General features: G+C 36.5%; 1 protein-coding gene across 1 annotated transcript in view; it reads right to left on the bottom strand.

The window, feature by feature from the left end:
- LOC123380048 overlaps positions 1-13,942 on the bottom strand; it is a 443,229-nt gene that overhangs the window by 83,656 nt on the left and 345,631 nt on the right. The window contains exon 5 of the mRNA XM_045037315.1: positions 6,728-6,869. Coding sequence (XP_044893250.1) covers positions 6,752-6,869 — 118 coding nt within the window. The 3' untranslated portion in view covers positions 6,728-6,751. The remainder of the gene's footprint in view (positions 1-6,727; positions 6,870-13,942) is intronic.

The following is a 13,942-nucleotide window of genomic DNA, read 5'->3' as shown; positions in this document are numbered from 1 at the left end:
TATCCATATCATTTTCAAATAATGACAGTTTAAAGTTTTCTTCAATCTCTATCACTTTAATTTGCTTTGTTGCTTTATTTTTTTTATTTTTACTTTCTTTTTTTAGAGAGATAGAGAGAGAGGAACACTGTGTGCACACATGCGCATGAGTTGGGGAGGGACAAAGAAAGAATCTCAGGCTCCAGACCCAGCTTGAAGTGGGCAGGGCTTGATATCAAAACCCTGAGATCATGACCTGAGCCAAAATCAGGAGCCAGGATGTTTAACCAACTGAGCCACCCAGGCACACCTGTTTTGTTGCTTTATTGCATTGGCTCTAGTACCATACTGAATAAAATTAGAAATGGCGACCATTGTCACTTTCCACCCCTGGGGAAAAGATAATAATACTTACTACAAACTAACATACTGACTATAAGTTCTTTTCTGGATATATTTTATTAGATTAATGAAATTCTGTTCTACTTCTAATTCGCTTAGGAGTTTTTTCATGACTGGGTATGGAATTTTATCAAATGCTTTTTGTATATGTATTAAGATGATCACGTTCAGGGCACCTGGGAGGCTCAATTGGTTAAGCGTCTGACTCTTGATTTCAGCTCAGGTCATGATCTTACAGTTTATGAGTTCGAGACTCATGACCAGGTCTGCACTGACAGCATGGAGCCTGCTTGGGATTCTCTCTCTCTCTCTCCTCTCTCTCTCTCTCTCTCTCCTCTCTCTCTCTCTCTCTCTCTCTCTCTCAAAATAAATACATAAACTTATTTTTTTTAAAAAGTAAGATAAAAAAAGGCCATATTGTTTTTCTCCTTTATAGGGTTAATATTGTGAAGTATACTATTGATTTTTGAGTGTTAAAAACCAACCTCACAACCTTCTGGTAAGCCACACTACATTATTATTTACTAGGTTTTTTAATATACATATATGGATTCAATTTACTAATATTTCACTTAGAATTCTTTGTGAACATGTTTATGAGAGAATTTGGCTCATATTTTCTTTCCTGGTAATGTCCTAATCAGGGTTTGCTATTAAAGATATGCTGGCTCCATTCTTCACAGAGCATGGTGACTAACAGCATAGTCTCTGAAGTCTCTGAAGTCTCTGAAGTCTCTTGACTTCAAATTAGCTGAAATCTAATTTCAGCTCCATGATTTACTAGTTGTGTAATTTTGACCAAATAATTCCAGGTAATGGTGTCAGAAATCTCAGATCATAGTAGCTATGTAAGCCTAGAAACATTATTCATTATATTTAATTTTTAATTCACTATGTTAAAATTTACCTTTATATGTTAAATAAACATAATAATAGTACTTACTTTATAGGGTAGTTGTGAGAATTAAATGAGATAATCTATGTAATGTATTCAATACAGTGCCTGGCACAGTAAGCTTTCAGATATGAGCTGTTTATATAGATGATAATAGATAAGATATAACACAGACACACACAGACACATACAAACACAGTTGACTTTGTCAGCTAGACTGTAAGCATGATTTTAACCTATCACTTTGATTATCATATCTGGACTTTGGTGTCACTGCCCATTCTTATTCTCTACCTGCCAACTCGATACTTAAACAAGTTCCCAACTTTAAAAGAAAAACAACTCTCATTGTCAATGTACCTAACACTGTGTGTGTTTAAGATGGCTATTAACTCTGCCTAATAGAGTCCATTGTATTAGCCAAGTTTCTCCAGTTTAACAGAACCAACAGGAGGTGTATATATAGAGAAAGAGATTATAAGGAATTCATAATAAGCCAGCATGGAGGCTGGCAAATCCAAAATCTGCCAAGTGGGCCAGTAGGTGGAGATCCAGGAGACTCAATGTTCCAGTTTAAGTTGAAAGGTCCCTTGCTGTAGAATTATCTCTTGTGTTGGGGAGGCTGGTCTTTTTGTTCTATTTAGGCCTTCAACTGATTAGATAAAGCCCACATTATGGAGGGCAATCTGCATTATTCAGAATCCACCAATTTAAATGCTAATCTCATCTCAAAACACAAACACTCAGAATAACATTTTACCAAATATCTGGGCACCTTGTGGCCCAGCCAAGTTGACACATAAATTTAACTATCATATTCATAACATAAAACCACATAATTCTATTTTCAGAAAGAATCTAGTTCTGGGTTCTGATTTTTTATTTTCAGATTCTAAAATATATTTATGATTTTTGAATATTTATTTCTCATTTTATTGAGATTTAGGAATGTAGGGGAGTTAGATTTGCATACTGAGTCTGCCATTTTGAACTGGAAGCTTCTGTTTTATAACCTTGATTAGGGAGGGAAAGGTTTAAAAGCACAGCACTTGAATGATTATTACAAAGGTGAGGCGGTTGATAGATTCCAACGGGCAAAATATATTGGATATTTTTATTTAGATAAAGGAAATGAGGTTTTAACTACATGAAGCCAATTGCATACAGCTAGAGGTTCAGCTACAATCTCCAAGTCAGAAATGTGAGCTCCCACGTCCTGCAAGACTTCCTTCTGAGGATGATGGTAACTGAGCAAGATGAGAAAGGTGATGATCATTTTGGGTTATAGAAAGGCCAGCTGAGGTCCTGCTCAGGGTGAGAGTAGAGTGTTCTTTTTCCATCTGTCCTAGAATTAACCACCACACACCATTTCAAATGTATCAGAGTTCTAGTTTTTCTTATTCTTGTAATGATTACTTTTATCTCTTTTAGAAAACTGTGAACCAACATGGACCAGCTCAAGCATATTCATAAACAAATGTATCAGATTTACATGAATCAAATGTCAACTCCAGTCATGTCTGGAACCTCACCATCCCAAGTAAGATAGGAATACAGGACTACCTAAAGTCCTATCTCCATGGCTCCTGATACTGTGAGGAGAATAAAACATAGGTAAGAATACTGTGTTGAGTTCTACTTAAACTTATGTAAAAATCAGGGGACAATAAACATATACATGTACATATCAGTGATTCCCTCTCAGGATATATTTTTCTTTCATCAAATACCATTCTACACATTTAACTTAAAATTTTTCACGTACACATACTGCTTTTCAGTTAAAAGTTCCAATGAACTTCAGCAAGTTATCTCATTATAGGGTTAATTTTTTTTTAAAGATATTGAGGTTGGGGCGCCTGGGTGGCTCAGTTGGTTAAGCGGCTGACTTCGGCTCAGGTCATGGTCTCGCAGTCCGTGAGTTCGAGCCCTGTGTCAGGCTCTGTGCTGACCCCTCAGAGCCCGGAGCCTGTTTCAGATTCTGTGTCTCCCTCTCTCTGACCCTCCCCTATTCATGCTCTGTCTCTCTCTGTCTCAAAAATAAATAAACATTAAAAAAATAATAAATAAAATTATAAAAAAATAAAAAATAAAAAAATAAAGATATTGAGGTGGCTGTTCCTTCTGTGAATGAACAGCTGTAGCCTAATGAGATTATCGCTTTACCTTTCTACCAAGAGAAGCAAGAAATAGTAAAAGGAACATGTGTGAGGAGGCAACACAAGATCAGGATTTCTGATACTACCAGTTAGCCGCCAGCAAGTAACTTTTCCCTCAGTATGAAGGAGGCCTGTAGGGAGCTTTCATGACTCCTGAATAAAATTGAAATTAGAGAGTTCTTCATTCCTGGAAAGGATTCAGAACACATATGCTTCCCTAAGGCGAGTGAGCTTCTGAGGTTTCAGAAAGGAAAGTACCTACCGCAAGGCCAAACTCACACCCCCAGTAGATAATTTATTCATCTGGTTGGATCTGACTTAATTTATTGAGACGTTACCAAAGCTTAGTACTTTGCACTTCCAAGTAAGCACAGCTTTGCAACAGAATTCACTTCTAAGCTTTAGTAGATCTGCTTTATGAAAACAAGTTGTTTGTATTTTAATATTACTTTATATATGTTCTTTATTTTTTTTCTGTCTAGCCTATCGGAACAAATGTCTCTTAAGATAACCAACGGCACTTCAAAGCTAGACCACTCGTCTAAGGAATTTCACTTAACAAAAACTGTCCCTAAAATTTCATTGAAATCTTTCCAGAACCAATAGAAACAGAGACTCCTCCTTTTGCCTCGGCTTCCAGGATTCCGGCATAAAACCGCTGCCATTTGCACGGTACGCTAATGACAAGCTGGATGTTGGCATGAAAGCCAATATGTTCTTACACTGCTTTTTGAGACAAGTAATAATCAGTCTGTCATCAATGTCATGCTGCAATCAGACTTTGACAAGGTTTGCAAATAACTTGAAAGGAATTGCTTATCCCTGAACACTGCAGATCAAAACCAGACCTGAACAAAAACTAAAAGTCTGCTGTGCGTCAGCTGCACAGTCTCTGGGAACGTGCTGTGCATAAGCAGAGGGAATAACCAACCCCTGATCTCCCCCCTCTCCTCCATTTTTAATTTTTTATTAAGAAGGACTTTCTCTGCTACCAATCCTGGAAACTCACTATTCAAAACTATGATGGAGCCACCTAGGATGCCCAGCCTGATTGGAAGTACTGGTTGTGTTATTCTTGAAAATGTTTAGAAAAGTAAATAACACTTCCATCCTTGGGGTGGTTTGTTTTCTTAACTCATGAGCTGCAGGCAGGATTTCTGATCAAACTCAGTAATGCGGTCAGTGAGGGGACTGTGTGTGTGTCGGACTGAGGAATCAGTTGCTTTCTTTTCCTCTCCTCCTCTCCTCAATCCTTCCCACCCCATAGAGGAGGTCAGATGTGTATTATTTTATTCACTTGTTAATTGGTAAGCTTTTTCAGTCATAGGAAACAAGTGTAATTTATACAGCTTTGAGAACACTTAAATAAGTTAAACTTCTAAAAGTTTGAGAACAGGATCCTTTGGGAGGAAAAAAAAAAGATTTCTTAAGATGTGTGAGCTGGTCACAGGTCTGCTCAGAACTTTAAAACATGTTTGTACTTCATGTTTGCATAAATCTCTGGATAGCCACAGGACATGTGGACTTAAGTATTCATGAATTATGCCCAAAACATGAGCACAGATTTGAGATATGAATTCATTGTTGATTTTATTTTAGCATAAGAGAAGAATTCAGTTCAGTTATCTTGTTGTTCTTTATAAGGAATCTTGAAATTCAAGTGTTACTGAGGGGGCCAGACATTCAAAGTTAAGTGAGGATGGTAATGAAAAGAAAAAAAGCAAACCCATCGTAAGTGAAAAGATCACATTATCATAAGAACGGAGATGTAAAACATATTTAAGATCTTATTTCAGGTGATGAGAATCATCTGAAGCCATAGGCCATATAGTCCTAAAAAAGAACTGTCCAATAAAGTGTCATTCAATAAACATATGCTGAGCACCATAATATTGGTTATCATGTTCGGTACAATGAGAGATAAGCTTGATGTATAAGAATTAATCCCTATTTTTTCAAGGAGTTTATAATCTGGTTAGGGAAAAAATACTAATGCACATGAACACGTAGCAGTAATTTTTTGAAAGTGTACAAAGTAAGCACTGAAATATGAGACAAGAACCACTCTTGAACTACACTGAGGACCTGTAACAAATATCCATAAGCAATGTCTTTAAACCACATTTGCATATACCCCAAATTTCCCAGTCTTCTATGCTTATTTGTTACCATTTAACTATAATCCAAGTCCCATTTTCATGAATACAGGAAGTTCAGACCCCATTTCTGTTGTTTCTGAGGTCCCCACAATGTGGTCTGCACTTATACATCTAGGCTGTTACTTGTCATCTCTCAATTCTGACCAGCTGGGATTCTTCAACAATTGCTTCTGTCCATCATTGTTTCTCTTGGCTGATCTTGTTCTGTTTGTACAATTTCACCCCAAGTCATGAATATATATCCACACTTTGGCTTACCTATAGCAGTTTACCTGAGACTATATTAGTTTGAGAAATTGAACTGAAGTTTTGAGGATTCCATCAAGGAATTATAACGCAGGGGGGGAAAAGAAAAACCTTAAAACGGGTTATAAAGTAGCATGTCTCTTTAAGTATACTACCCATGCCTGCTTTTTTTTTTTTGCCCAAGACACATTACAAGGTTCTTCTGTCTTCTCCTAGAATCAGAAACCCGTCTTGCCCAACTACCTAGATCTCCAGTCTCCCTTTTCTGGGTTCTTCTGGGCAAATTCCAAAATCAGTTAACAAGACAACATCTCAGGGGTATGGCCCTGCTCAGAATGAAGTCAGACTTCTATATAACTGACAATGCCCTTTAAACACTTTGTACCAAGCAAGCTTTGGAACCCAGTATTTTAATTGACAATTAATTTTTAAAACAATCACATTCCTGAAAACTCTACAGTCTTATTCAATGACAAAGTTCCGTGTAGCAAACTTTGTGTGCTACTTCACAGAAAAGTTTTTCAGCTCCCAATATACAATATTGAGGTCTGTAAATAAACATATTTATTCCTTACCTATTTCCCATATTCATCTTTGTTTCCCTTTCCATGAAAGTATGAAAAAATTTAAGTAACCTCAAATTCCCATTAGAGAACCTTCTCCCTTATGGAAAACAAAAGTATGATTGCAATTTAGTTATTTTGAAGAAGCCATAAATAAGGAAGTCATATTCTAAAATATTAAGTAGGAATCTCTTTAAGTATTGTGCTTCTCAATTCTATTTCAAATAGCTCAGCAAACTTTCAAAATAATCATAAAGGACACTGTTTAGGAGACTTAGAGGTAACTGGGCATAGCGTCAAGGACAGAGATCCGTGGCAACTTACTAGAGACCTTCTGGTGGGCTCACATTATTCCACTAAATCATTCGTCCGACAGTATTTCCAGAATGCCTGCTGGGGAAGGTGCTGAGCTGGAGCTGATGAGTCAGTGATGAACAAGAAAGTGAAGTACTGACCTTCAAGGAGCCTGTACAATAATCAAAAAGACGAATGATGACCAAGGACAGAAATAAATAAATAAGTACAATATTTACAGATTGCCTGCGTGCAAGAAAGGAGATAAACAGTGTTATGATAAATTGAAAATAAATTCAAATGTTCTTAAACATATGAAAACAGTATAACCTCCAAATATAGAAACAAATATAAGTTAGGACTACAGTGACTGTTTTTTGTACCTACTTATTGGCAAAGACTGAAAATTTGATAGCACATTCTGTAAGTAAGAATAAAAGAAACGAGTATTTTGATTGTGAATATAAATTAAGTCAACCTGTATGGAAAACAATCTGGCAATATCTGTCAATATATAAAAACATGTAACTCTTGACCCTTATTTCAGAAATAGAAATAGGGCTTATGGTATTTTTCTCATTTGTACAATATGTGTTGTCATGTACAAAGTTATTCATTGCAATGCAGTTTCAATAAGCAAGATTTGGAAAATACCAAAATATCCATCAACAAAATACCAGTTTAATAAATTATACTACATATATAAATAAGTTAGATGCAATGTAACCATAGCATAGAATGAAAACACAGTTTTTTGTTTGTTTGCATATATGAGCCAATTTACAAAAGTGTTAAAAAAATATTAAGACCGTACAGTTTATATACTAAGCTAAAGAGAATGTGTATATTTTTGTTTGCATATACCTAAAATAGCTCTGAAAAAAGTGGAGTGGAATTTTTTCAATGCACATATTTCCTTTTGTACTTTTTAAATTTTGAATTACATGAATATATTACCTACTTTTAAATATTTATATTTTTATAAAGATAAATATTTATATTTATAAATAGTGTCTACTATGGGATTCACAAGATCAGCCCTGTAAGTTATAGGGTCTAAGAGGAACGTTCTTGAGAAATTCATTATGTAAGATCCAACTAAAAAGGAATACACATTAGATTCTATTAGGTTCAAGGTTCTGTGTTCTTGGGATATAAAATCCAAATATAGACCCTGTTCTTAGAAGCATACGTTTTGGTCGAGGAACTGGAATTTCTACAAAAGGTAAATGGTATTAAATGTAATTAGTAGAAGTACAAAGACTTTTCAGTTTTACCATACCTTTCAAAGGGTAGTTACCATGACTAGTTACCCAGAGTAACAGTTATCATGAAGTATTAGGTTCAAATAATTACCAAAAATTTCTAGTATATTATTTATAAAATACTGTTTATTTGATGTACACCTAAAGCATCATGGGGCATACCCTTCAAATATTATTGGCATATATATGATGAAAACTGTTCATTCAAGGGATATGGGAAAAGAATTCAGAACAAACCTGCATTAAACACTTATTTAATTGTATTTATCATTGAGATTATACAGAAACTTCTTCCAGTCAGCAATCAGATGTGTGCCACAGAAAATTACATAGAATAGACCCTAAATAGCATGGTAAAGAGATAAATTAGCTTTTTAAATTTTTTTTTCAACGTTTATTTATTTTTCGGACAGAGAGAGACAGAGCATGAACGGGGGAGGGGCAGAGAGAGAGGGAGACACAGAATCGGAAACAGGCTCCAGGCTCTGAGCCATCAGCCCAGAGCCCCACGCGGGGCTCGAACTCACGGACCACGAGATCGTGACCTGGCTGAGGTCGGACGCTCAACCGACTGCGCCACCCAGGCGCCCCTAAATTACCTTTTTAAAAATAACTAGATCATGGGGCGCCTGGGTGGCTCAGTCGGTTGAGCATCTAACTTTGGCTCAGGTCATGATCTCACTGTTCTTGAGTTCGAGCCCTGCGTAGGGCTCTGTGCTGCCAGCTCGGAGCCTGGAGCCTGCTTCGGATTCTGTGTCTCCCTCTCTGTCTTCTCTTCCCCTCGTCACACTCTGTCTCTTTGTCTCTCTCAAAAATAAATAAACATTAAAATAAATAAATAAATAAATAAATAAATAAATAAATAAATAAATAAAACTAGATCTGTTTATTTGCTATCGTTAAGCATTTCTTTCTCTACTCATAATTTTTATTTAATGGTTTTGAAGGTACAATGGTGTATGCACACTCCATGTTTTTTGCTGCTTTTGTTTAAAAATGTGCAAGTTTGAGATTAATGGAAGATCTATAATATCTCCCAAAGCAAAAGATAAAACAGTAAAAGCAGACATGAGGATTCAAAACAAAGCTACAAGGTTGCAAATGTAAATATCAGAAAAAGTGATAAAAAGGCAAGAAGATGTGATCAAATAAGTCACTTATATTTCCTCTTGTTTTGAGAGATGGATGCAGACTTTGTGGAGCTTAGAGTACATATAATCAAAGTGGCTTTTTAAGAATAATAGTAATGTATTTACAAATGCAAATTTACAGACAGGGACTTGGAAGGGGCCTTTGCAAGTGAGAGACCCGGAAACTTAAGCTTCTTTTGCTTCACAGAAATCCACTCAGTTTCTCTAGCCAAATAGTATTTTCTTTACACTTCATTCTTTATGTTTAATATGAGTATTTATTTGGGGGAGAGGATATACATATCAATAAAGTCATTAGTAACTAAACCAAGTTTTCCATTTCACTATCTAGATGACACTCCAATTGTTTTAGGTTTTCTTCATTTAAGAAAGTAACATGAAATCTGCCACATCAGATTCAGAACAGCCCAGAAATGTCTACTTGCAGGACATAGCAACTTGCAGTCAATTTACATACTCTTCTTTTAGCCCACGTGTGGAAATTCAACAATGATTTTTTTTTCATTCCTCACAAGTAGTTTTCAGTAGCAGTTCTGACAATTCCCCTACCATCAAGCACTTATTAGGGTATGAGACACACAGCTCTTTTCCGTCTAGGAGTGTGTCTCCTTTCAATCTTGACTGCAGAGCAGAGGTATGCTCAATTTCCCCTGATAGTAAGAAAGAGGCAGACATCTCTGAGTTTTCTCTTTCATTATGCTGGGTGCGGGTGGGCTTGAGGGAAGAACCAGCTTCCACTAATTCTGGTAACCACGTTATCTAACTCTCAAAACAGGGAAAATGACTGGGAAGAGAGGAGACAGAAGTTCTGAGAAGCATCCCCTGGTTATTGTTGCTAGGGCAACTGCTACTTGGCATCCTCCAAATAGTCATCGTCTGTCACACTTGGGGTATAATTCACAGACATACAACACATCTGAGCGGATTTGGGGGGGGAGTGGGGGAGGGGACAAAAGTTCATGTAAATAAATGAGAGAATTTTAAATAGGCACATAAACAAAAGTGCATGCCTCATATTTAGAAAGAAGAGAGAAGAGACAGGCATAAGAGGAATACAGTTTTTAAGATGAGCACCGCTGCTAAATATTAGTGTTTTTCTTATTGCACAAATTAGTTAGCCTTTACACATTCCCAGTAATTTGTCTACCCATCTGCCTCCTTCCTTTTATAAAAATCCCTTCTTCCCTCCAAATACTAGTCTTCTGTAATATGACTTCAAACTAAACATATGCAAAGACATAGATGTCATTTTCTCTTTTACAACCCTTAAGAGAGCAAAGAATTAAAAATACTTGGTCATTGTTTAGCCGAACGTCTGACTCAGAAGCAGGCCTGGGTTTGTCATGAGAGAAGATAAAGCGTTTATTACCCAAATAATCATTGACAAAAACAGACATGAGCCCTGAAACACCCTTAGTCAAATCTAAGTTGTACCCTTCATTTTTCTTACGCCTTCATTTCTTAGAGCCAGGGTGTCTGCTTATTCTTTCGAATCACTGTTTCTTCTTCTTAACATTATAGAAACGTTATCTTTCACATTTTGAAAAAAGAGGTACCATTGCTAAAACCATAAAGCAGAAAAGAAAGCCTTAACGATATCTGTCATCAAAGTCACATAAAACCCCAACAGTTTCAACCTCCTCTTAGTATTCACTGGTGTCAGCATCATAAAAATGTGCAGAAAACTCATATCAGTGTATCACATTTACAAAATGAGTTTAATAGCAAATGCATTTTTGGAAGCAAGTGGGAAGAAAGAGAAAGGTTTTAACCAAATACACGGAATGAATTAAAAAACCCATAATGGATTAAAGAGGATGAAATAAAAATCAGAAAAAGGAACCGTTGTAATGGCTTCACCAAAAGCTTTTCTTTCCCCTTTAGAGAGAATTGCTAAAGTTCTATGAAAACCAAATAATGTACTTCCATATAATCAAAATGATGAAACCGGACATCAAGCAAATAAAGAAAAATAATTACTTAATTACTAGGCTTAACATTGCACATTGGTTCCACCAAATCAGTCAGGCTTCAGTATTATTTCACATGTTTATTTTTAATGGAGTCACCCAAATTTTGTGACCCAAGACACTCACTGTTTAGAACTCTAGGGAAAGGATAATCACACAATGGTAGCCGTAATAAAAATGATAGTTCACTTTTGCTATGCACTTAGTATCTGTCAGACACCATCATATAATCTTTATAGGGATTACTTCACTTAATGCTCACATGACAATTACGAGGTAGACACTAATTAAATTATTCTTATTGTACAGATTAAGGAATTAAAGAAACTAGGTAACAGGCTCAAATTTAAATAACAAGGAAATGGTAGTACCAAGATAGACCCCATTTTTTACATTAGTGTCATATACTGTAGGAACTTGGTTGGCTGCCCACTGTCTACTTGGGCCCATGACCTCTTTTCACCTGGAGTATTTCTGTGCATTTGGGCTACAGCTTCCCTATCTAACCCCCACCTTTTATACAGCAGATGTTCCTGACTGTTCTTCTTTCTGGAACTCTAGTTCCCACCCCAGATCTCTTACTACACTTATATTTGCATTGAACCCTAATATTGCAGGTTGAAGCAACTAATTCTTCCCCTTCTCTATTGGCTTCATTTCACCTAGGTAGACATCCAATCCTTGGTAATACCTTCTACCAATTTCTGCCTTTTTTTTGTATCATTTGAATTTGCATTTCCTCTGCTTTGCACTTAGGGACTTGTTTGCTACATCTCCTCCCCCTCCACCACACACACACACACACACACACACACACACACAAAGACTACACTACCCCTTGATAATTCTTATGCTTATTTTCCAACGTACATAATAGAATTACGCAGCATAACATAACCTGTACTCTGCTATTAAGGGTCAAACTCTCCAGAGAATAAAGTCCGAGCATCTTAAAGGCAATGACTTGAGTTTTACTGATTTCTATATCTGCATCTCAAATGAATACCTAGTGCTGTTCCTTATGCACAGAAGATTTCAATAAGTGATTGTAAATTAAATGGGATCATATGCCAAGAAACTAGCTTTTTAATTTACATTAATGAGTATACTAATCAGGATAAGCTAGGCTGTGCACTAACAAGCACACCCAAATCTCAGTGGCTTTTCATAAGCAAAGTTTATGTTTTACTCACCTAGTCCATGCCTTGCAGGGTAGCATGGAGACTGTGCTCATCATAGTCACCCACATTACAGACTGATAGAACCTCCATCTCAACACATGATCCCATGTGACTGAGACAGGGAAAAAAGGGCAATATGGCAAAACACATAGCTTCCTTAAATTTCTGCCCAGAAATGACAAACATAATCTCCCCTCACATATTATTCATCAGGGTAAAACAATATGGTCACCCCAAACACCCAGAAGCATAGGGAAGTGCAACCTGTCAATACTACCACATTGGGGATTAGGTTTCAACATATAAACTGACACAAATATCTAGTCCATAACACTTGGATATTGCCCTTGTTTCATAGCATAAGACATGGAAAGAGACTATCAGTCAAGTAATCAGGAAGAAATGCACCCTACCTAACATGTCCCTTAGTGAGATAAGAATATATTATCTAAATTCATTTCCTCTCTGACGCTTACATTTGTGAACTTTATGAAAGTCAGGTGTCCTCTTTGTGTCTAGCCTAGCCTAATATTTCTTGATGTTTATGTCTAAAAAGGCCAACAGTGTATCTGAAAAGAAAATCATATACAGATTATGTATATAATGTGTGTGTGTGCATGCGTATGTGTGTGTGTGTGGATAAAAGGATACACGCATACAGAAAGAGAAAGAGGGAGAGAGAATGCATGAGCAAGTGCTGGATAAATCCAAACTATAATGCCACTCATAAAATCTCCCAGTAATGAACACAAATTTTACTTACTTTAAAAAAGGTGTTATCAAGATATCGTATGTTCAGATTTTCCAGTAGGAAGATCATTTAATCAAAGATCAGATTCCTACTTAGTGCCATGATTCACACTTGGTGTAGGGAGTCAGCAGTTCCAAGATTATCTGCCCCCAAAATGAGCATATTACAAGGGTAGGAGACAGGGTAGGAAATGGATCCTTCTTTACCCAATCAGTACTAGCTTTTTTTTTAGAAAGTAATGAGAAAACACTGCAGATACTCTGGAAAAAAGAAAAAACTAAGATCAGCCTATAATTATTTTTATAGTCAGTCATAGTTATTTGATTTTTCCATGACATGAAATCTCTTTCCTTTGAGCTTCATGTATGCTTTATAGAGTATTTCTAAATGTACACCAGGAAATTCAAGTAGTCTAGTAATGGTTTCTGAACATCAGAGATTCTTCTGAAATGTTACTGTATCCTATATCCTGCCTTACAGTGTATATCTATACTGTGTTTACTCTTGGACATCTAGACATAACGGAGCATTTGGAGGATTATAAATGGGACAGAGGCGCCTGGGTGGCTCAGTCAGCTAAGCATCTGACTCTTGATTCTGACTCAGGTCTCCATCTGTTGTGACATTGAGCCCCACATTGGGCTCTGCGCTAACAATGTGTGTAGCCTACTTGGGAGTCTCTCTCTGCACCCCCCCCCATTGCTCTGTCTCTGTCTCTGTCTCAAAATAAATAAATAAACACTGATAGATAGATAGATGATAGATAGATAGATAGATAGATAGATAGATAGATAGATAGATAGGACAAAATTAAGAAGCATGTATTTACATGGAGGGTAAGAATTCTCCTAGAGGAAAAATCTACATGATCTAACATGGATCATGTAACCATGACTTTGACTTAGTCATAAGACCCTAATAGTTAAC

This window comes from Felis catus, chromosome C2 (genome assembly GCF_018350175.1).
Source record: "Felis catus isolate Fca126 chromosome C2, F.catus_Fca126_mat1.0, whole genome shotgun sequence".
Classification (NCBI taxonomy): domain Eukaryota; kingdom Metazoa; phylum Chordata; class Mammalia; order Carnivora; family Felidae; genus Felis; species Felis catus.
Note: the sequence above shows the minus strand (reverse complement) of the source record. Positions and strands in the feature narration are given on the sequence as shown.